This window comes from Agelaius tricolor, unplaced genomic scaffold (assembly GCF_023055355.1).
Source record: "Agelaius tricolor isolate 1412-34295 unplaced genomic scaffold, bAgeTri1.0.p SCAF_7, whole genome shotgun sequence".
NCBI lineage: Eukaryota > Metazoa > Chordata > Aves > Passeriformes > Icteridae > Agelaius > Agelaius tricolor.
Genome location: NW_027269267.1, coordinates 26,201,644 through 26,225,121, shown reverse-complemented (window position 1 = coordinate 26,225,121; position 23,478 = coordinate 26,201,644). Strand labels below are relative to the sequence as shown.

At 40.7% G+C, this 23,478-nt stretch overlaps 1 protein-coding gene across 2 annotated transcripts in view; it reads left to right on the top strand.

Moving 5' to 3' along the window:
- Positions 1-16,394: 16,394 nt before the first annotated feature.
- TUBGCP3 (tubulin gamma complex component 3) overlaps positions 16,395-23,478 on the top strand; it is a 49,018-nt gene continuing 41,934 nt past the window's right edge. Inside the window, exon 1 of one of the 2 annotated variants that reach the window (XM_071430632.1) lies at positions 16,395-16,666. In XM_071430632.1, coding sequence (XP_071286733.1) covers positions 16,591-16,666 — 76 coding nt within the window. In that variant the 5' untranslated portion in view covers positions 16,395-16,590. The remainder of the gene's footprint in view (positions 16,667-23,478) is intronic. The other variant, XM_071430634.1, reaches the window with a different exon arrangement.

Genomic DNA, 23,478 nt, shown 5'->3' with positions numbered 1-23,478 from the left:
AGCTGTACATTCCCAGGAAAATGGCCAAGGACTTTATATAAAGATGGCTCTTGACTATGTGAATCAGATGAGAAGCTCTTCCTAGCAGTAAATAAACTTGCTCATCTTGTGTCTGAGTCATCAAAACTGGTCTGTCCATGACTTCTAATTAAAGGTCTTTTAATTCTTTGTCCATATTCTTGCCTACTTTTCCTATTAGTGAAACATAACAAGTATATACAAATAGTTAAAATAATAGAGTAATACATATCCAGAAAAAATGTATTTCTATATTTACAGGGAGAATCTGAAGAAATAATTCCTTCCTGAACTTTTACCTGCAATGGTATTGTTACTATTAAGTTTTTTTGCTTTATATCCTGCATGCACACAATGGCTGTTCAGAACATGAAAATTTCAGACCTGAAAATAACATTTCACCTATGTTATTCAGCACAACAGTCTGAAAATTCATATAAGAAGTACATTTCTAGTGATGTGGAATGCTGACACATTTTTGCTATGGGTTAGAATGCATGTCAAAAGAAAGGTCTGGGAAAGACAAAGGCTGTTGTGCTTTTTGATTTCTGAGAAATTAAATTATTAATCAATCCACACTTTTATATACTGATGTATGTAAAAGATTAACGTACCTCAATTGCAGAGATTAAGGAGAGAGACCATAAATCTTGTGATAGAGTAGCTGATGAATGTCTAAAAGGACATATTCCCCAAGCACCTTGCAGATCTCAAGACTAAGACAAGGACACAGTATTTTACGAAAGGGAATTAAAATGATCCTCTCTTTTCTGCCTGCTTCTCCAATTGGAAGTCAAAGATGTTTTTCAGCCAGAAAGTCTTTGCCTGCAGGGGAATAGAAGATTACAAACCCGTTTTGTTATGAATAGCCTATGCAAAAAAACACATGCATTTGCTAAAATTTCTGAAAATAATTGTATATTATTGATATTATTGATTGTATATAATTGATTATTGTAACTATCCATTTAAATTTGTTTTGTCACGATCACATCATGAACAACAGAACATTGCAGCAGAAACATACACACAGCAGATTGCCCAAATTCATAGCAGGTCGAGTTTGGGATGTGAGCAGTGCTCAGCCTGTTGGAAGAGGGAATGTTGCTGCTGAAGCTCCCTGGGATAACTCCTGTGCTGTCAGACAGAGCAGCCACACCCCTGTGAGAGCTCCACTGGTGTGCATGCAGCTGTTTCTCAGTGCATGCAATGCATTCTCTGCACAGTTCTTCCAGCACAGAGCTACACCTGACATCATCGCCACAGAGGCTTCTTGGGACAGAATTCCTGTCAAGAATCTTAAGAAAGGGTTTACTTGCAATCAGCTGATATGAGAATATAATAAATGATTACTTGCAGCAGGCAAGTAATCCATTATGGAAGTGTAATGGGAAAAGAAAATGGTATTTGTGAAGAGAAACTATGTATTAAATTGTGATGGTTCTTTATTGTCAGATGCTTAAAAAATTAAAATATTAAAGTATAAAATCAAAGTATATTAATTAATAATTTTATCAATTAATTACTATTAATTAATTACTATTAAATTATAAAATTAAATTATTTAATTGGTGGTGTTGCCTTTGACTGTGTTTTTGTGGTTTTTCCAGTTATCGTTAAGCTATGTTTTTTAAGTATAGGAAATATCATTAAAATATTGTTTAAAATTATTATAGATTTAATTTTGTGCATCACTGTGATGAAAGTGTGGTTCTATCTATACTAACAGGCAGTTTTTTGGTAAAGACTCAGGGTACTAAAATAATTGCTTCTGGATATATACTTTTAAAAAAAGAGCTTGGCAAACCAGGCATCACAAAGAGTTAGATTATGAGTGCATACTGGGGCCTCTCTGTGGTGTGGTCTGGGCTATATGGGAAGCATGTGCCCATAGTGTGGAGCTCTGAGTTCAGACACCACTGGATGTGGGCAGATTACAGTAAGATAGCTAAATAGTTTCTCCTCCTTTATGTCTGTTCCACTTCTTTGTGGAACAGGGCTTGTATTTCCATGATAAGGGGAAGTAAAGAGCCTAAAACTGCCTTTAAAATTTCATGGGCTGCAGGTGGAAAAGGTGTCTGAGGTGTCTGTATTCCTTTGTGAAATGTGTGTCACTAGACAAAAGGGAGGAAGCAACTGAAAACCAAATGAGGTCTGGAGTCGTGCACAACCTTTGTTCCCCCCTCTGCTACAGGCCAGATAGATCCTATTTCAAATATTATTAAACTCAAACTGAGCTTCTGGAAAGTGATATTGGGGAAGAATATATTTTATGGGGAAAAGTGCTGTAGAATACAAGTAAGGAGAACGTGACTGTGAAGAGCAGTGGGAGTGTTTTTATGTCATCTAAGTTTGAAACAGGAGAACACGATAGACTGCTGAAAGCAACTCCAGCAATGCAATATCCAGTATCCGGAGAACAAAATCCTTTTGTTTCCTGACCTCGGCCTCATCAAACAAACCAAGAGAAGTGTTATTGAGCTGGAGGAATCTGTTTACTGGAACAAATACTGAAGCTCTATGCTGGCATCTTAGAGCACAAAAGATGTTGGAACAGAACAGTACTATTCGGGAAAAGAGAAGCAGCAATCATGCACAGTTGACAACAAAACAGAAAATGAACCTGAACTACAAAGTAAACTCTGTCAATAGTTTTGTTTCCTTTGTTTAGCTGACAGCTGTACCTAAAATTGATCTCAGTTACACTGACGTAAGATGTTTTAAAGACCCTTTAAGTGACATCTACATTTAATTTTGTTTGAAATTGTCAAGTTAAATCTGCTTGTGCCTTCAAAAATGCATGATCAGGTTGAGTGAATCAGTGAAAAATATCTATGCAAAATTAATGTCAGTTTTCTGTATTGTAGAGTAAATGAAGCTAACTGTTGTTTAGTGCATTCTTGTAATGAGCTCTGAAAGCTCTTGATCAGCTTGCTGTAATATCAAAGACATTGTTTAGTGTTTGTGCTTTGTTTTCTCTACCAAACAGCATTCAGTATATGAATATTCTTTTACTCTCTATCTTGATGTACATTCTCTGGTATATGTGACTAATCATCTAAACTATGTACTTTACTTCTTGGATGATATGCTTTAAAAATGGGAAAAACATAGTGTATAGCAAACAATACATTTTTATATTAGATTAATTGTATTAATTTCTTTATTTTTATTAAGCTTTATGATTTTCCTGCAATTTATGGCTACTTTTGAATACTTATGGATTACTGTAAGTCATAGCAGACAACTGAATTCTCTATTTTTTTATTTAAAACCACTTCTATTATTAGTAAAAATATAAATATATTAATTTAATTATGATTTTACAAGTTACATTCCAATATATTCTGTCAGGATTATTAATGTTTCTAAGAAGTATGTACAAAAAGACATGAGACAGAAAGAAATTTTTTAATAATGGCCCAAAAGTTATAAAATGCACTTCTGGTTTTTATCTTTAGGAAAAAAAATTGCTATAAATGACAAGATGAAACATCATCTGAAAGCAAAGAGTGAACTACACACACCAAAAAATCACCAACTTCAACAAAACATGTGCAATAACTCCTACGACCCTTCCTCACACCTGCAGAGAAGAGTTGGATAAGCAGCTGAATCTTGCAGGGTGTCCCGAAGGTCATCGCCTCAACCTCAGGCTCTTGTGCAGCACAGCAGTGAAAGCAGGTGTCCTGCACACCTCCTCTGGTTCTCCCAAGGGTGACATTGTGCCTTTTGGATTTGACTTAGTTCCTCTGGCATGCTTGACAGTGTCATGTCCTCTCATGCACGTGTGGGATTTGTTCATCTAGGATTAAAAAACTAAAATTGATTATCTGTAGCTCCTCTGCGGCTCCCCAAAGGACTAGGACATGATATCTAATGGACTCAAGGTATCAAACCAGTCTAAGCAGCAAGTCATTTTATCAGGAATCTAAGAAAAGAGATGTAGGTGTACAGTTCTGTGTTTTCTACAGTTAGATCTGACTTCTGCAATCCCATTTTCAGTGTCTGGATCTGAACATCCTCTTGCTCCTTAAATTCTGAATGTTATTGTCTCTCCTGACCAGCATTGATATCCCGAGCTGAAATCTCATATATCTGCCGAGACATCCCTGATAATTTGTTGGATTCTGAACAAATTTTAATTCTACAAAATTTATTTTTGTGTTTGTTCTCTTTTCACAACCTGTTCTCCTCCCCCACTGCTACAGAGTTCTGTTGTTCTGGAGTATGCATGGCAAAAGAATGGAACGGCAGATGGGGCTGCTCCATATTTAATGCCTTCAGGGAGAAGAACACAAGGGCATGCAGAGCACATGTGTGGTCCAACAGCAGTCTGTCAAGGCAAACCCTCAGAAATGTGCCCCAAGAGTGAGAGTCACAGAGACAGAACAGCTCAAACCACACTCCTCTGGTGCAAGAAAGCTTCTGCTCTCATATGAATTTATGAAGCACTCAGTCTGATATTTTGTAAGTCAGAGATTTTGCTCAGAAGGCTGGGGAAGTTTTGAATGAGAAAATGTGAAGAGGGGTACCATCACCTCCTGTTACTCTGGGACATGATAGAGTGGAGGGCACTAACAGTACAAAAACTAGATCCTAGCTGGTTTGAATCTTAGAAACTGTACCTCATGTGATCTCTGTGCTCATTTACAGAGACACTGAGAGTAGTGCATTTTGTATAATTAACTGCTTTATTATGTTCATGTATTCCTTATTCCCAGGTGGTGTTGTATTGCTTAGTGATCACCACAAAATCTATCTTTTGCCTTAAAAGCAGTGATTTGGCTGGAAGGACTGGGTAATGCAGAACCCTGAGCAAGCTGTACAGGTGAAAGATCTTCCCTTTTCCAATATACTCCTTTCCAAACTTTGGAGCAGTCTCACTGAACTTTACCTGGGCCTCAGTCTGCTCTGTCTGGCAAGCTTCACTGGCTGTAAGAAATGAATGGGACTTAGCCATGAAGGGATGATGTACTCCTCCCTTAGATGAACAATTGTAGAAAGGAAAGAAAGGCATCTGTCTGCTGCACCACACGTTTTTTTTTTTTTGACACCTGAAATGATTAAGTGCAAACCTGCAGAACTGAATTGCTGCTGTGGCTTTTGCCTGAGCAAAAGTGGAAAAGCTTAGGGAAGAGCCCATGCCCTGTGGTGTGCACAGGGAAGTCAGTTTGGTTTCTGGGCAAGTCTGGACTGTCTCAAGAGTGTGCACAAACACCACAGTGGGCAGAAAGCAGGAATATGTGTTGAACAATGAATACATCCTGGGACAGCAAGGCAGAACTGAACAGCCCTCTTTTCCCAAGCAGGAGCTGCAGTCTACATTCAAACAAGGATACCATAGAAGTCCTTTATTAACCAGGGGGTACCGGCTCTTCTCTTCGTCCCTGCCGCTATGCAGTTATCCCTGCAGTCAGCTGATGAGGTGGCTGATGACGGCGGTCGCAGGGCAGAGCCACCGAGCCCGTGCCCGCAGGGCTCTCTCTCACTCGCAGGGCACCGAGCGAGCGCGGCCGGGGAGCAGCGGCTGCGGTTCTGAGCCTCCTGCAGTGACACCTGCCGCCGGCTCCGGGCACCGCCGCGCACCGCAAACCCCCGCTCCACAAAGCGCTCTGATCTTCTGCCTCTAAGGGCTCTGAAGACCCAGAAGAACGGCCTCCGGACTGATAACTTCAGTTGGACATTCCAAATAAATCTGCTTTCATGCTCGTATGCCATTATCCTTATTACAAAACTAATAGCAACACTACCAACTTTACTGTTCCGTGCTGACTAGTAGCAGAAGCAGGTTTATAGCACAGCTTACTGATAAGATGCTGTGTCAAGCAGAGAAAAGGATTCTTTGAGATCAAACCTGAGCTCTGACTTGTTTTACTGTTGTTCTGCTCTTCATAGTAGCAGAATATTAGATTCAGACTCTGGTGCTTGTTTTACTAAATGTCATGTCTCAGCATTTGTGTTTTACTTGTCTCATTTCTGCTGTGGTACTCTTGTGTTCTCAGGTTGCAGTTGTTCAACAGCATCTTCTGAAGCTAACACAGATAGAAATATAACCTGGAGAAATCTCTCTGGGGGAGATTTCTCCCAACAGTCTATAACTTGTTCTTATCATGCAGCCAAATTACCTCATTTTTAAAATTAAATTACATTGTAGAAGACCAACTTAGTCTTATCAGAAATCCAGAGTTTGCTGATTGTTTTCTCTTTCCTTCATTTTCAGCTGAGATTTGTAGTTTTAAACATGTTAACTTTCTCTAGACAACTTTTCCCATTTCCAAACAATAAGTAATTTATCTTTAAAATTGAATAGGGGATTAAAATGACAGAAAATTTATGATTACCAGATGCACACAATGTATTAGCTAAGCCGGTACTTATTAACATAGATAGTTCCCTTATTCTATTAATTTTACATGAAGATATGTGGAGTCTGTCATCTGGAATTAGAACTACATTGACATACAACACCCAGAGTCACTTCTGACAAGATTAAGCCTCCAAGTTTCCCAACCCCATACTTGAACAAGCTTTGGGCATCCAATAGCCTCCTCCTTATGCCCCTCTTTCCATGTAGAGGTAAGCAACATGTGGGGCCTCTCTGTGAGCAGTGCTGCACCCCCAAGTAAACAGTAAAAATTGTGAAGCCCTCTCACAATAAACATGACTACTTTTCCCTTAGGCAAATATAATTAGGCAAATATAAGTAGGCAATAATACTAAGGTGCCCATAACTGAATTTAGATGCCTCACATTATATTAGGCAATTGAGGAAAATTGATGATATTCATCTAACACTGATTTTTCAAGCATTAACTTGTATAAGGTTTGTTGTTGAAATTCTTCCTCTATTCAGTGGAGCAGACTGTGTTGGAATGACTCAGTGTGATGTTTTCCATCTTAATGGTTTGATAAACAGCTCTGTCTGGTTTGTGTTATGTTTCTGTCCAGCAGAGGAAGTGACTGGGAAATGAAATGAACCTGCACAGTTTCCTGGACTAGACTCTGCTTTGCTTGCTTATTTGATCACATATTTAGTTGTCTCATAGTGTCCCTATAAAGAAGAACAATAATGCTCACCATGCAGTTCTCTAAGAAATCAGAAAGAATGGAAGGAAAATTTTACTTCTTTAGATTGCCAACAGCTAATTTTGGAAAAAAAGATATTACTAAACAAGATTATTAGAAGACTTTTACACAAAGATTATGCCACTGTTATTATACTCTCTCCCTCATAAAGCAATAATGATAACTGTAATCATAATCCAGTGAATTCCAATTTTCATGAAAAAAAGTATTCTTTCTGAATTATCTGGAACACATTGTTCACTATTTTTTCTTATACTGAGTATAAGAGGTTTGTCTGACTTTTAACTCCATATTGACTCTAGAAAGATAATAATGACTTCTTTCTTCAGGAGGTTGGAGAATCCTGAACAATCTGTTAACAAATATATGCTGCTGTTGTGCCTTTGAGAGAAGTGCTGAGTGTATACTCCTATCTTTAAATAGAAACCAGTCAAAGGATAATTGCAGCATTTAAAAACACTGAGAGCATTCTAAGTAGGAAGGAACTATAGTTCCGTAGTTAAAGTATAAGAAAAAGAGAATATCTGCATTATATTCCTGAACTGGGCAGATTTTTTTTCCTTATAACCTTGGGCAAAATGCTTCACCTCTGCCTGTCTACATTTCCATATTTCATTCTGTATAAAATGGGGATTATAACCCTTTTCTACCTCGGAGAATACTAAAAATATATGTGCGGGGACAGACATCCTGAGATGGAAGGTGTTATCTGACATTATAAATGGAAACACAGGATATGGCTACACAGGCTCTCAGTTTAGAGCTGATCTAATCACACAGAGGAAACCCAAGAAATAGAGTCAACAAACCTCATTCTCAAAGGCTCCAGTTACTACCTGATTGTATCACTCGTGTGTATTTATTTCTGTCCCTGGGAGCCTGATTCTCCTAGAATATGCTTTTAACTTCAGGAGGGAGGAAGTGTTGAGATTAGTTTCTAACCCACTAGATTTTATATTTAAGAAATCTTTGAACAGTGTAACACATAAGAAGTTACCTACATAAAAACTACCCTGCCTCAGGACAATGACATGCTTCTGCACACAGGAACCAAATGTGGTTCCCCTGCTAAAGCACACACCTAAGAACTGGCAAATCTTTGCAGCTCCAGTGCTGCTCCTTTTGTCCCTCAACTGCTGGCAGTTCAACGCTGGTAGTAATTGGCTGCACTTGGAAATTCTACAGTTTCCTCTAATCCGAGCATCTGGGAGCATGTAATGTAGGCTTGGGTTCACAGACATTATTTACAATCCCAAAACCCACCAATGCTTTAACAGCAATAGGGGCATGTATTCCTACATGCCTTTATAAATTCAAGCCTTAAAAGTCACTTGCTCAGGCCTATTTATTGCACCTCTTAACCTAATCAAATATGGTAGTTTTTTAACCAGGCATAGAAAAATTATTCAATAGTTTAAAGCAGGAAACAGAAAAATGCCATATCCACTAATGTAGATATATGGGATAATAACCATCAGGCTAGAATGTGATAGGCAGGAACACTAGGAATTGTTCTTATTTTCTTAAGGAGGCTATGGATTGAAGTTTGCTTGTTTTTCCTTAAAAATATATATAGTCATATACAGACTCCTCCCAATAGTGTGAATGAAGTCATCTTCAAGAACTGTAATGGAAAAAGTTCAGGCTGGTATGAAGTGGACTTCAGGAGATGGATAATCAGCTTCATAAATACAAAGAGTTCACTAAAGTGAGTAGCAATTTTTCTTCCAATGTTTGTAGGAAGATGAAGTTCAAGATGTATTCTGCAGGGGATATTGTTACCTTGACAGTCATTTTTGTCTGGAAGTATGGTACACATTGTTAAGAAGTGACTAATTGCTGTACTGCAGGAAAGAAAATTAAAATGTTTCCTTCTATTTTTAAAACTTCCTTCTATTTATATTTAATACAGCTAGGGACACAGCTAGTACATCATTTTCTTGACTAGCTCATTGGAAAGGAAAAAATGAGCATCAGGATAAACTCTCCAAACACAGAGAGGACAGCAGAAAAATCAATAAACACTCTAAAAAGCATTATAGAGTGAAATCTTCAGACTGACTCCTTAAAGAGTACACTGTCAGAAAACTGCCTAAATACAGCTAGCTCAGGTACAATCACAAGATGACATTTGCTTATCAGTTCATGAATATTTTTGATATTTAAAACAAAAGCACATGGTTGGTTCCTCCATTGGTTTGTCCTTTGCCAACAGGTTACTTTCTCTTCTTCCTTGTGATGTAAGGAAAAACCCAAATCTTGACCTTGAGGCTTTCAGCTCACATGGACATGATGAGTTGCTACTGGAATGAGAAATATATGACTGGGGAAATGAGTTAACAAAGTAAGGTTCTTAAAATAAAATAATACTGTAAAACCCCCAACTCTGACTTTATTGCTTTAAAGTGAAATAAACAGCCACCAAAAAAAAAAAAATCTGAAAATGCCAATTATTTTGTCATTCCTGCTTGTATAGTATCACAATGCTTTGTAGAGCTTTATTATTGACTTATGCTGTATTTAATGAGTTATGCTTGCCTAGTGATATTATCACATTTATAGAAATAATATCCTTACAAATACATTAGCACATCTTTTTTTACTGGTTTGCTACATTCCATTTTTTTATTCTTATTTTGATAGTTTCCCCACACACACCTTTTTCTAGGGCTGATAAAGATAAAAAATGTTTGCTTTAAAATACTGAAGCCAGATATGGTCAAAACTCCTATTGAAAAGTTGATGATCTATTAAAAATGAAATATATATATTTAGAAATATTAACTCAGTTTTATTACAGGGCTTCATTCCAGGCTCCCTTCCAAAATTATTGCTCTGATTTTTAAAATTAAATAATTGTCATAAAGTTGCTTTAACTTTCAAAAATATTTTGACAGTATTTTAGGGAGTTTTGACAAAATAGAAGTGTTCTTGCAAAATATTTGTATGGAATCACTTGCTGGCAGAAGATGATTTGATGTGATTTTTTTAATGAAACACCATATATGTAACATGACTGTGACATGACAGACAGCACAGGACTAAGAAAATGTCAGGTAGTTTTACTGAGCTTGTTGGAATCTTTTTGCTGGCTGCAGCTACATGGTTCTTTGGAAAGATGTATAATGGTGTCTACCCCTGTGGGATCAATAGCATTTAATATGGAGTGGGCTTCAATGTGCATCTGTCTGTGTATCTTCCTGTTGGAAAGGAATTCTGCTTATGACTAAAGAGTACAGGAAAAAAATGAAACTTCTCATATAGCCAAGGCACCAGCAGAAGAAAGATAACTGTCCCGAGATGCAAAACATCAATACAACTTCCATTTTACAGGAGAGGAGTATTATTAATCTAGATAGTTAATGTTATTCATCCTGCCCCTCTACTCAGCCCTAGTGAGGCTCATCTGGAGTGCTGTGTCCAGTTCTGGGCTCCTCAGAACTAGAGAGTCATGGAGCTCCTGGAGCAGGTCCAGCAGAGGGCTTCAGAGTGGTTACAGACTGGAGCATCTCTCTTGTGAGGAAAGGCTCAGGGAGATGGGACTGTTCAGCCTTGGGAAGAGACAACTGAGAGGGGACTCTGTCAGTGTCTGTCAGTGTCTGAAGGGAGGTGTCAGAGGATGGAGCCAGGCTCTGCTCAGTGGTGCCAAGCAATGGGACAAGAGGCAATGGGCAAAAAAAAACCCCTGAGGCACAGGAAGTTCCACCTGAACATGAGGAAGAACTTCCTTACTGTGTGGGTGACCATGCACTGGAACTGGTGGCTCAGAGAGGCTGTGGAGTCTCCCTCACTGGAGATATTGAAGAACTGTCTGGATGCAATCCTGTGCCCTGTGCTCTGGGATGATCCTGCTGGAGCAGGGAGATTGGACTAGATGACCACTTCCACCCTTACCCATTCTGTGATTCTGTGATCTAAAACTGTTATTTTATTACAAGTATTAAATAAAAATCCCAAAGAAAAAAATTAAAATGTCCTTTGTTTTGCTCTAATATAGCTTAAATCATAATTTCTGGCCTCTCTTTAAGTATTGGGAAACACAAGTTTCTTTTTTGATAGAATAACACCGATTCAGTAGACTTTCTGTAAGTATATGAAAGTTACATTACATTCCATAATACTCAGGCTCCTGAGTCAACAGGGGAACAGCTGAAGTGAAGGATTTGAAAATGGAGAGGTGGTAGTAATATTGTGATAGTCACAACAAATAGGCTGCAATGCAGAACTAACATGAGCAGGAGGGTTAAACTGGATTAAACACTCTCTTCATCTGAGCCCCACTTGTGCACCGGGACATGCATCTGAAACTGAGTCACAGAACATAATCCTAAAACATATGGCCTTTCAAAAATGAGATCTGTTTAATACCCTTTTAATGCTGCAGACTCAGCATAGCAGGGCTCTAGGCCATTATGAGATTGCCTATGTGGAAAATACATGCTTAGGGCAGAAGCCACATGGTGCTGGAGCCAGAAGGGGCCCAGCTGCTGTACTTCCAGGGCTGCCATATGCTAACTAAGGCACACACAGTATCCATCCCTATTTCCAGCCACTCTAATTCTTAACATTGGCTACATGACACATAAAAAAGTCTGTCCAGCTCATTGAAATGCTGGAGGTGTAAAAAATTATTCCCTGCTGATTTTGGTGTGCCCCATGAACAGCAAGAGCTGTCTAAGGTATTGTGCCCTGTAGGCATAACCAAAGAAGAGTTCACAAAACCAGCACAATTAACCTTTAGGTTTTTTGTAAGGATAATTTTTTTTTTTTGCTTAGTACTGTTGATTAGATTTAGATTATTTAAGATTAAAAGGGACAATGATACCCTGCAGACTGATCTTGTGCAGAATGGAACTGCAACTCAGTAGCTCCCATGTCAACTCCTATCTGGTCACTAGGCCTGTACCAGAAGGGTGATTTAAAATGTTTCAGATATGAATAAATTCCATAATTTTAAACATCTATCTCTAGTGAGTGAATATCCTTATTGAATTAAAACTGTCATTTGTTTCTAGCCTTACTTTGGCAAGCTTCAGCTTCCACCTCCTGCTGGATCTCATTGCATGTTCTTTCATTATAAAGCTATTTACTATCAGAAATACGATCTTTAAGTAGCAGATCTGAAACACAAGTCCCTTTAACCTTCTAAGGATGAGCTGATTTTCTTGTAAGACACTATCATAATTTTAAAAGCACACATTTAACTCTGCTAACTGATGAACGTTCTGTACTGTGAGAAATCTGAGCAGCAATATAACTTTTTTTTATTGTCCAATGCTGAGAGACCAAGCAGCAAGGTGAACCAAGCTTATAGCTATAAAGTAAGAAAATAGTTTATATTTTTTCTTTCTCATTGGTAATGAGATTTTTTAAGCTGATTTAAGCAATCATACTTGTACCAGAGTTGGTAAAACCACAATAAGCTGCATGTGCTAGCAACCTGCTTTATCAGAATTAGCATTTCTAAACAGGATTTTAGGATTCATTCTTTCCATTACAAAAAAAGCAAGGAGGTCTGTGAGGAGTGACACTAATGAAGCTTAGTTTCTCTCCATTTTCCATCCCTCTTGTCTCTTTCTGACTACTTTCCACATTATTTCCAGAGTTCTCTGTCCCTTCAGTTCTTAAATCATCCATCCATCAGGCTGGGCAAGCAGAGCTGGTACTGTAGGTGGCTCAGAGCTAGGATGTGTCTACCTGCCCAGGGTGTGTGCACACCAATGAGCTGCTTTGCTAAGGGCAAACACAGCAGAGAGATCTAAGTTCTTACCTTTCTTTTCAAGGGGGGACTGACTTAGGCCTTAGTACTCTCAGCTGCTGAATTCCATTAAATTTTACTAATATCCTTAAGAACTCTATCCCTCTGCTGAATTTGTTTAAACTTGATGATGAGATCCAGGAGCTATGAGGAGGCACTGACATACAGAATAACTGCATTAAGCCTCATTTCCTTAGGAAAAAGAGACTAGAAATGAGAGGATACATTGTCAGTAATGTAACAGAATGGTTGGCTATCACACTTCTTCAGAAGCATAACACAGCATGTGGTTGTGCTGAATTTGAAAAGCTTAGGTTTGTGTTTGTACTGCTGCTTGCAGGAGGCCTGAGTGCACCCATTTCAATGGCACATTCTCATCGTGCTGCTCTGTAATGTGTTCTGATTTCAGACCAGTGACACAATTGCCTTAGTTAAAATGAACTAGTGTGACCAGTAAGTAATATCCATTTAAAAGCAGTAACAGGATATTTGTGAGTGACTGGATTCCCTTGGAATGTTAAGGTTTTATAAAGGAATACCACTTCCAGATATAATTGCCAAAGTTATTTTTTTGTGTCATGTGAGAACCATATTTGCTGCTTGCTAGATTAACACCTTCCATGGTGGAATCTAAATCTGAAGTGACTAGCAGCAGTGGTGAGTCACCAGCCCTTTGTAGCAGAACTGTGTTTGCTTTGGGCAGAAAAATGGAACAGAGACTCTTCTGCTGTTCAGTACAAAAAAAAAAAATAAAGCTCACAACATCTTTGAAGTCTTTACTTCAGAACTATGAAAAATTGAGTTTACAACCCATATTTACATGGGATAAAGTTATTAGTTTGGGGTCATATTTTACTTCTCAAAAAAAAAAAAAAGAAGTAAAAGAATCTAAACAATGTATCACGAAGAACTGAAGAGTTATAGTGTGAGTGATGAGACTATGAAGGTTTCTACTAGAATACTCCAATCAATGACTTGCCACACATCCTCCATGTGTTTCAGTTCTTGGCTTGCCACTGTGATTTGTTTCTAGCAGTAATGCTAGCAATGAGCTGATGTTTATATCTGTAATGTTCCCATAATGAAAGGCCATGTGTACGTGCCTATAGAAAGCATACCAACAAAATTGTGGCTGTGGAGACAATGAAGCCAACTGGAGCTGTCAGAAAACCATGTGCTGCACAGCAGGAATGAATTTGTCCACGGCCAGCAGTGCACCAAGCCCACCCGGCTGCTGCTGCTGCAGCATTTCCAATCCCCCCGAACAGGTTATGCAAGGGTAATAACTATTTCCTATGTATGTATTTTGGGCTGGACACAGCATGAATTTACTGAAGAGATGGAACTCAGACACCTGGTAACATCAGAGTCTGTGTTAGGGGTGACAAGCCTGCGGAGCAGTGTGGTCACCAATTGTTGTGGTGTTGGGAGGGTCCCCAGGACGAGGTGAGAGATAAGAATCTGACTCCGAGTTCTCAGAAGGCTGATTTATTATTCTATTCTATTCTATTCTATTCTATTCTATTCTATTCTATTCTATTCTATTATATATTAAAAGAAAATTATATACTAAAACTATACTCAAGAAAGAGAAAGGAGACATCAGAAGGCTAGACAAGAATGAATAATAAAAACCCGTGCCAGACTCAGAGAGTCCGACACAGCTGGCTGTGATTGGTTATTGAATTAAAACAATTCACATGGAACCAATCAAAGATGCACCTGTTGGTAAACAATCTCCAGACCACATTCTGAAGCAATCAGATAATTATTTACATTTCTTTTCTGAGGCTTCTCAGGAGAAAAATCCTGGCAAAGGGATTTTTCAGAAAATATCATGGTGACAGAGCAGGTCCCAGGCAGTAGCATGGACCAGCTGTGACTGTGCTGTCCCTGGTCCCCAGGCTGCCCCACAGCCAGAGCCCAGGCCCTCTGCAGGGACTGAGGACAGCCAGCTGCACAGCAGGACATGCTCACGTGGGTGCAGCATCCTCACACATTTTTCCAGACCCACCCTGCTTCATCATCACTTTGTGTGGAAAAGCCACAAATGAGCCTTGATCCCCAAGGCAGCACATCACAGAAGTGCAGCCACCCCAGGGCCTGCTCCTCTCTGGGGGCAGTAAGTGAACCTGACCTGCCCATAACTAATTCACCATGTACAATTACTTCTAGGGAGTTTGGGGGCAAAAGCCTTAGACACCTGTGAGATCTTCAAATTTAGTCAGGAAATTTCTAGTAAAAATTCCTAACAAGGTGAAAATCCTCATCTTAAACCATTTGTGTAGTTATCCTTCTTTGAATGTAAAACATAAGGTAGTGATGTAATTGGGCAAAATCTAAAGGGTAAATAATAAAAAATAATTGAGTTTCAACAATCTAATGGTTGTTTCTGCATGTATGTTCCCTCAGTTGGTACTTCAGAATTTTTGTTCTTGGCTGTGTTCCTTTTCAGCACTTGTGAGGATGTCTGTACTTACAGCTAATGTGAGATTGTTGCAAAATATGGAATATGTAAATATTTCTGAAGAAAGTGTGTTCTCTGATGTTTGATATTTGTATACTTTCAAGCCTAAACGACAAAAAAAGGAGATTTAATCTGTAAAACATAGAGCAACTAAAAAGCTGTAAGTGATGTCCAGGTGTTAGAAAGACAAATTAGTTGTTGGAAGAATTGCTTTGTTAAGGTTTAGGGCTCGATATGTTCAATTCAGGGGGAGGTTAACAAAACTTGAGACAAAGGATATATCACTGATGGTGGACACAAAGAATGCAGAATTTAGATGTCACAAGGACATCTAGCAGAACTTTCAAGATCAAGAAGTAAATAACAAAGCCAATTCAGCAACTGTGCCAAAATCAGCTCTGACTGGGTTAAAAAGTAATTCTGGCAGGACGAGATTGTGACCCAATTCACGGGCGCTGACTCGAAGATAAAGAATGGGAATGTGGACTAATAACGATGAAAAGCAATGGAATCACTAATAGAAGATAGAATACTAATTAGGAAGAGAACTACATAACTTGTAGCCAATAAATACTAATTCTTTTATTTACTAAAATGTATAAAGAGTAAAAAGTTTTGATAGTTGGGATGCTGGCTTTGTGAATCTGCCACCCAGCACCCCTTTCAGCCGAGAACTGTAAATAAATCAAACACCTCGACTCTGTGTGTATTGGCCTCTAGCACACCAATGAAAGAACCTATTTTGGCAAGAGAATTACTCTGCATCCGTGTTTACATTGCGCAGCCCCACGTCTGAAGCCCTCTGTCAGCACTCCATCAAGGACTTTTTCGCTCCTGCCCGCCATGGCCTGAGGAGGCCTCCACCTCCGGCACTCGGTAGAAGAGCTGTGTTGCAGTGAATGTGTGCATTGATGGAACATGATTTCAGAGCCCCTGGGGCTGGCTGAGAGCCGTTCCCAGGCACGGAGGTGCCGGTACCGGGGCAGATCCCGCCGGCCGCTCCCGCCCCGGGCCTGCCCGCGGGGGCGGCGCCTGCCCCGGAACCGCTGCGCGGGGCATTGTGGGTGGGTGCGCGGCCGCGGCTGCGGCTTTCGGCGGGTCCCGTGAAAATGGCGCCGTAGGCGGGAGCGGGAGGTGCCGCCTGCTCCCTGCGCCGCCGACCGGGCGGCGCGTCCTCGCCCCCCTCCTTCCCTCCGCCGTGCTCCGGCTCTGCCGCCCGCTCCCGGACCCCGCGCCACCTCCTGCCTCCCGCGCGGCGATGGCGACTCCGGACCAAAAATCGCCCAACGTTCTGCTGCAGAGCCTGTGCTGCCGCATCCTGGGCAAGAGCGAAGGTAACGGCGTCCCCCCGCCATTCCCCCGCCGGCAGCGCTCGGAGCCCGCGGGGGCTGCTCCGGCAGGGCTGGAGAGGTGCCGGGCCCCTCGTCAGGGAGCGTCGGCGGCCTCCCGGCCCGGGGGCGGCAGCCCGGGCAGTGCTGAGGGGCCGGCCGGGCACGGCAGCGGCCCTGCGAGCCGGAGCCCTGCGGCGGGAGGCGGCCGGACACGGCTCCGTGCCCTCCTTCTCCTCCGGCTCCCCCGGGGCGTTTGGCCGGCCCCTGAAGGCGCTCTCCTCTTCGGGGAGAGGGGCACCGGTGCCGGGGTGTTTGGGCGAAACGGGGCTCCGTGTACGGGCTGAGGAACCTCCGCCTCCCGCCGGTGCCCGCTCGAGTGGAGCCATTGACGTGCGCCAGGTCCGCTACAGGTCCTCGGTGTCTTGGTGCTGCTGTGAGCCTCCAGCAGGGGAATGAATCTCTTGTCTGTTTGCGTAAGTTTCTCCCTTGCAGTCAAGGCGAAGACTGTTTTTAGTAGGTAGTCGGAGGGGTGGAAAGGAAGGCATGCATCTGCTGAGTCTCCTTTTTAAGTTGCTCTGTTTATCCGCATGGCTCACTAGAGAAACTCATGCAGAAGCTCTTAATGCATCTTTTTTCTTGAATGAGAGATTACTTTCTCTGTTACTTATAATGGCTGTTAAGTCCCTTATTCTTTTCTCTCTCCATGCCCCTTTCCTCTGACAAATCCCTTTAGATATTTCCAGGATAGTACCTAACTTTTGAGCATTACTTGTAAAAAATTTTTAGAACATGGCCTACATGTGGATTATTGATGTCTTAGAAATCTAGAAAGTGTGCAACAAGGTGCAGATATATATGTTGTCTGTTTCTCAGACTTTGTTTCCATCTGTTTCAGACAGCATGTCATGGTCTCACACCCCATCTTTGTCTCTCAGCTGGAGAGCTATGGGTTTAATGGATGAACTGTTTGGTGAATGAGAAACTGAAACTGGCAGCATGGCCATATCCAAAGAGTTGTAGTCACTGTCTCAATGTCAAAATGAAGATCAGTAGGAAGTGGTGTCCCTCAGAAGTCTGTATTGGGATTGACAGTGATCAATATCTTTATTAATAACATAGACAGTGGGCTTGAGAGTGCCTTTGGAAGGTTTGCAGATGACAGCAAGCTGAGCAGTGCAGCTGATGTGCTGAGGGAAGGGAGTGCCATGCAGAGAGACCTTGACAGGCTTGAGAAACACCTGTGTGAACCTCAAGGTTCTGCCCTGGGTCAGGGCAATCCCCAATATCTGTAGAGAGTGGGGGATGAGTGGATTGAGTGCAGTCCTGCAGGGAAGGACATAGGGAGTGGATGAAAAATTGGACATAAGGCAGTAATGTGCACCCTGGAAGGTCAGCATATTCTGAGCTCCTTAAAAAGAAGCAAGGACAGCAGGTAGAGAGCAGTGATTCTCCCCTCACTGCTCTGCTTTTGTGAGACCCCATCTGCAGTACTGTATCCAGCTCTGGGTCCCCAGTTCTGAAAGGATGTGGATGTATTAGAGCAGGTCTGGAGGAGGGCCATGGAAATGGTGAGAGGAATGGTGCACCTCTCCTCCAAAGCCAGTCTGAAGAGAGTTGGGGTTGTTGAGCCTGGGGAAGGCTCCGCTCAGAGATCTCACTGTGACCTTTCAGTCCTTAGAGAGGGCTTATAAGAAAGACATGTTTTACCAAGGCCTAAAGTGACAGAACAAGGGGTAATGGCTTTAAACAATTACAGAGTCTGTTTAGATTGGACACAGAGAAGGAAGTTTTTGCAGTTGGGGTTGTGAAGCACTGGAACAGGTTGCTCAGAGGAGTTGTGAATCCCATCCCTGGAAGTGTTCAAGACCAGATTTGAATGGGGTTTTGAACAACCTGATCAAGTGAAACATGTCCCTGCCCATGTCAGAAGTGGACTAGATGGTCTTTGAAGGTCCCATCCAGCCCAAACCATTTTGTGATTCTGTGATTCATCTGACAACCTTGGTAAAGTTGGTAGGAAATGGGAATCTTTGTCTTCACTGAACTGTTGAGTAGGGACTCCTTCACAGAAAACACTCTGTGTAACTCTTAAAATATTAAGGGTCTTCTTCAATCCAAATAATTCTATGATCAACAGCTGTTGATTGCTGTGTTTTGTTTTTCAAAATCTTTTCTTTCTCCATTACATTTTTAAGTCTTCTGCAAAGCAGTATTTTTTTTCCAGAATCTATAGTATTCCTGTATCAGAAATTCCTGTTGTAAGATTTTATCAGGATATAGCAAATTTCTCCTCTTCTCCTATGTCCACCAAATCAGCAGTAGCTTCTAGACTGTTTAATTCTTCTTGTGTTCTTCTATTACCACATGTTTCTTGTAGCAAGTGTTTTAACTATTTCAAAGGGTACTTCACGTCAGACTACAATTCTGAGGTGCTCTTCTAGCTCTAGTTTTAAAGCTCTTTCTTGCCTTTAGCATTCTTTGGAAACTTTTTTTTTCTGATACAATTGGTGTGTGTTCTTGTTTAAGAGTATTTCAAACATTTGCTACCAGAAGTCTCAAATTATTGTGTTAGTTACTAGTTCTATTTCCAAAAAACAAATTTTAAGAAAATGGGGAAATAAATTATATTGCTGTAGTGGATGCATTTTCAAGGACATTATTTCTATAATGTCTAGTCCTGTTTTTTTCATGACTCTTTTTTATATTTGGAATCTAATCTAAACTCAATCTAAGCTTGTTTCTTAGTGTTATCTAGGTCTGTGATACTTTGAAAAGTTAAACAGAACATGAGAACAGAAATGGGAACTTCTGAGTATCAACTGAAGTATGAGCATTGAGGTGAGATGGCTCACTTGTAGCAACTTATTATCTAGCTGTTTTTTGAAGTCATAGTGTCGATACCTCTCTGTATCTCCTGACTGGAATAATAATTTTATTTACAAGCAGTATGTGCAAAAACATGGAAGAGATCTGGGTATTTTTATTTTTTTAAAATGTTGAACCTGTTTATGTGTGTTGGGATTCTGATAATGTAACTATAATCCTTTCTGTGTTTAACTAATGAAAGTGGAAATTTTGGCCAAAATCACAGTAAGTTTCTGTGTGCAACCTGTAGTCTGCTCATCTGTGCACTTGAGGATTATCTGAGGACTTCTTTGAAGTGACAGCTAAAAAAAACCTGGGTTGTCTGCCACATTCATCACCCATGTTTTTATGCATATGACAGATGGGAAGCCTGTTCTTACCGTGCTCTTTATTCCTTTGTTAGGAGGGATGCTAGCACTGAAACTTCAGCCTTCTGAGACAGGATTTCCCTTGGAGCAGTCAACTGAAGTACATGTGTTAGCTCAGCTATAGACTTCAAATGCAGAGACTGATAAATCAAAAATTCTGTCGAAGTCTCAGTCATGAAACGTGTGTAGTGGTTTTTCCCCCACCCCCTTGATATCTATGTCCAAGGAATACATAAAAGGCAATGAAAGATTTTTGTTAGCATTAGCATCCTCTGTGTTGAGGAAGATGCATGTATCTGAAGGCGGTAAGGAACCCACTGGACAAGCTGTTTAGCATCTTGTTGTTTTTCAGTGTAATTCCTGTTCCTTTCAGCACAGGATAAGTTTGAAGTCATGTATTGAAGTGTGTGGTTAGTGGTTCATGTGCAGCTTCTCTGCCCCTTGTGTATGGTAAAGTTAGGCGGCTTTGTATATGCACATTCTCTTTTTTGAAGTAAACTTTGCAAGTGTTACTAGTTTAGTCTTTGGAAAGTAATTTATGATGTTAAAGTACTCCTACGGAGTTTAGGGACAAAAAACCTTAGACACTTAAGAGATCTTTAAATTTAGTAGAGAAATCTCTACTAGCAATTCAAAACAGGAAGCTGAAAACATCCATCTTAAACCACTCGTGTAGTTAACCTGCTGTGAATGTGAAATAAAGGTGCTGATGAAATTAAGTGAAATTTAATTGGTAAATAATGAAGGGATTGATGTTCGATGATTTAATGGTTGTTCCTGCCTGTGCATTCCCTGAGTTTCTACTTGAGAATTTTTGTTCTCCCTTTGTTCCTTGCCAGCACTTATGTGTTGCTGTGTTTGTGAGGAAGCTGCAGCTGGAGGAGGAGATGAAGGGTTCTGTTTTTATAACGTTTATGTGGTAATTGTTCACTTTAGGCTAAGGTGGGCTTACTCTCCTTCCAAGTCTGCATTGTGCAGTCCCCTGCCTGAAGTCTTGCATAAACTCTCATCAAGGAATTTTTTGCTTCTGCCTGTGATGGCCTTAGAAGACTTCCACCTTCTCTGCTAGTTAAAGATTTATGTTGAAGTGAATTTGTGGTTTGATGAACTATGACTTCAGGCTCTCAGTGGTGGAGCCATCTTCTCTCTCTTCTCCCTTTTGGGATCATCCCCTAAGTGGAGGTCTTGCTTTGTTTCCAGAACCACTCAGCTGCATAGGCCTAGTTACTGGGATTTACTTGTTTTGCAAAAGAGTTCTGCCTCTGAGAAATTCAGTACAAGGTCTGCTGAGTTATGTGGAAGAGCTGTTTAGGTGTTTGTTTTGGTTTTTTAAAAATTATCTACCTGAACTTTTCTTTTCCTAAAACTAGTGTTTGAAAGCTTTCTGTTGCTGTGCTCTAGCCAGTCCTCAAGGAGAGGTGTCAAGTTTTGTGTGGTGCTGTGGTTCTGCAGTCAGCCACTGGGATTAGTTTGGAGTCTCTGCCCCTGCAGGTGGAGCTGCTGCTGACCTCTCTCTTCCACATGTTCTCATAATGTCTAAGAATTACTGCATGGCTTTATATTATCTTCTGTGTTTTTCCAGGCTATCCACTCATTTTTATACTTACACCTGATCTTGCAGGGGGCTTGCTCACCTGTGCAGTAGTTTCTATAATTTTCTTTTCCTCCCCTGTGTATGCTCCAGCAGTTATACAGGGTCACATGCCTCTGTTTGGACAGTGATTTTAGTCCTTCTGACCAAGAACTTCTTGCTCTTAGCTGTCTTTCACAAACCTCCTGGTAATCTTCAAACTCTAAGAACTCTTAGTGCCTCCAATGGAAACAAATGGTATTGCTGTAAATATTCAAGCTAAATCTATTTGAGTTTGAAAGCTAAGCAGATATTTGTGTGCCAAAGTACTATTGGAGGTGTGCATGCTCTGGAAAGTTAAGTAGTATTTCAGTCATTGGGGAGCAGTTTGCTACCTGAAGTCCATACTGTGGCCTCAATTTAATCTCTAGAGTGTCAGGGGCAGTTTTGTTATTGCTATTTGATTTTGGTGTTTTAAACTCTGAATTATTGGAGTAGATGTTAAAATTTCATGTCTGGGGAAAAGCATAGTGTTCATTCAAAAGGTCATATGGAGGGAGTTTTACCTATGCTGTTAACAGAGCAGATGGGAGTTTGCAAAAGAGGCAAAAATTCCCAGTGAAGGAAAGTTCTGAAAAGATTATGACAGAGTTGTTGATAGTCCAGTGGGACAGTAGTCAAATCTGTTTACTAGCAATGCAACAAGAGCCAGCCATATTAACAGAATTTAAAAATACTTATGTTTCCTGTGCTCTGCATCAAAGTTTGTGGACAACTTCTAAGTAAGGAAAGATAAGGGAGTGTGTGTGGCTTGGGCTTTATTTTGTGCTTATGTTGATTTATTTTCCTTTGTGGGAAAGGAGTCTGGAGACTAGAAAAACAATTAATTAACAATAAATTTAAAATGCTTCAACTAAAAACTTTCATCAACAGAAGAGAAGTTTAAGATAGTTGACTAAATCAGAAGACTGATGTAAAATTAATTTTTTTCAGTAATACTTCATACAGTCATAGAAAGGCTTCATTTGGAAGGTACCCTAAAGGTCATCTAGTTCCAACCCTGCTGCCATGGGATGGGACACCTACCACTATACCAGGTTGCTCAGAACCCATCCAACATGGCCTTGAACACTTTCAGGACAGGACATCCACAACTTCTCTTGGCAGTCTGCTGTAGTGTCTCACCATCCTCACTGTAGAAAATTTCTACCTAGCATGGTGTCTAAATGTCTCCTTTTTTATTTTAAAATTGTTTCTCCTCCTTGTCCTATTACTATCTGTCTATGCAAGTTGCTCTCCCTCTTTTTTATAATCCCCTTTAAGTACTGGAAGGCCACAATAAGGTCTCTGCACAGAGCTTTCTGTTCTCCAGGCTGAACAACCCCAGCTCTCTCAGCCTGGCTCCACAGGAGAGGTGCTCCAGCCCTTTGACCCTCTTTGTGACCTCCAGTGGACCTGCTCCTAACAGGTCCAAGTCTTTTTGTGCTGGGCACCCCCAAGCTGGATGCAGCACTGCAGGTGGGATCTCATGAGGCCACAGTAAAGGAGAGAATCACCTCCCTTGACCTCCTGGCCACCTTTCTTCTGATGCAAGCCAAGATGGGTATCAGGCCTTCGGGGCTGCAAGCACACATTGCTGCCTCATGTCCAGCTTTGCATCCATGAGAACTCCCAAGTCCTTCCACAAGGCTGCTCTCAATGGCTTCTGCCTGTCTGCAGTTGTGTCTGGGATTGCCTCAACCCAGTGCAGCATCTTGCATGTCATAACCAGGCTGGGCCTAGAACTGCACATTTCAAACCCAGTGTTTTCTACAGGAACAGGCAGTTTTGCTCACAATGCTCATGGATTCTCCTCAAGAACAAGATAGTAGTGCTAATGGCTTTTGAGATGAGTCTTCTAGTTTATCATTATATGCAGTGTTACTGCAATTGCCCTTTTCCCCAGGTAATATTTCATAGTAATGTAGAACATCTGATATGAGTAAAACAGAGGAGATACAGCAGTGTTGCTG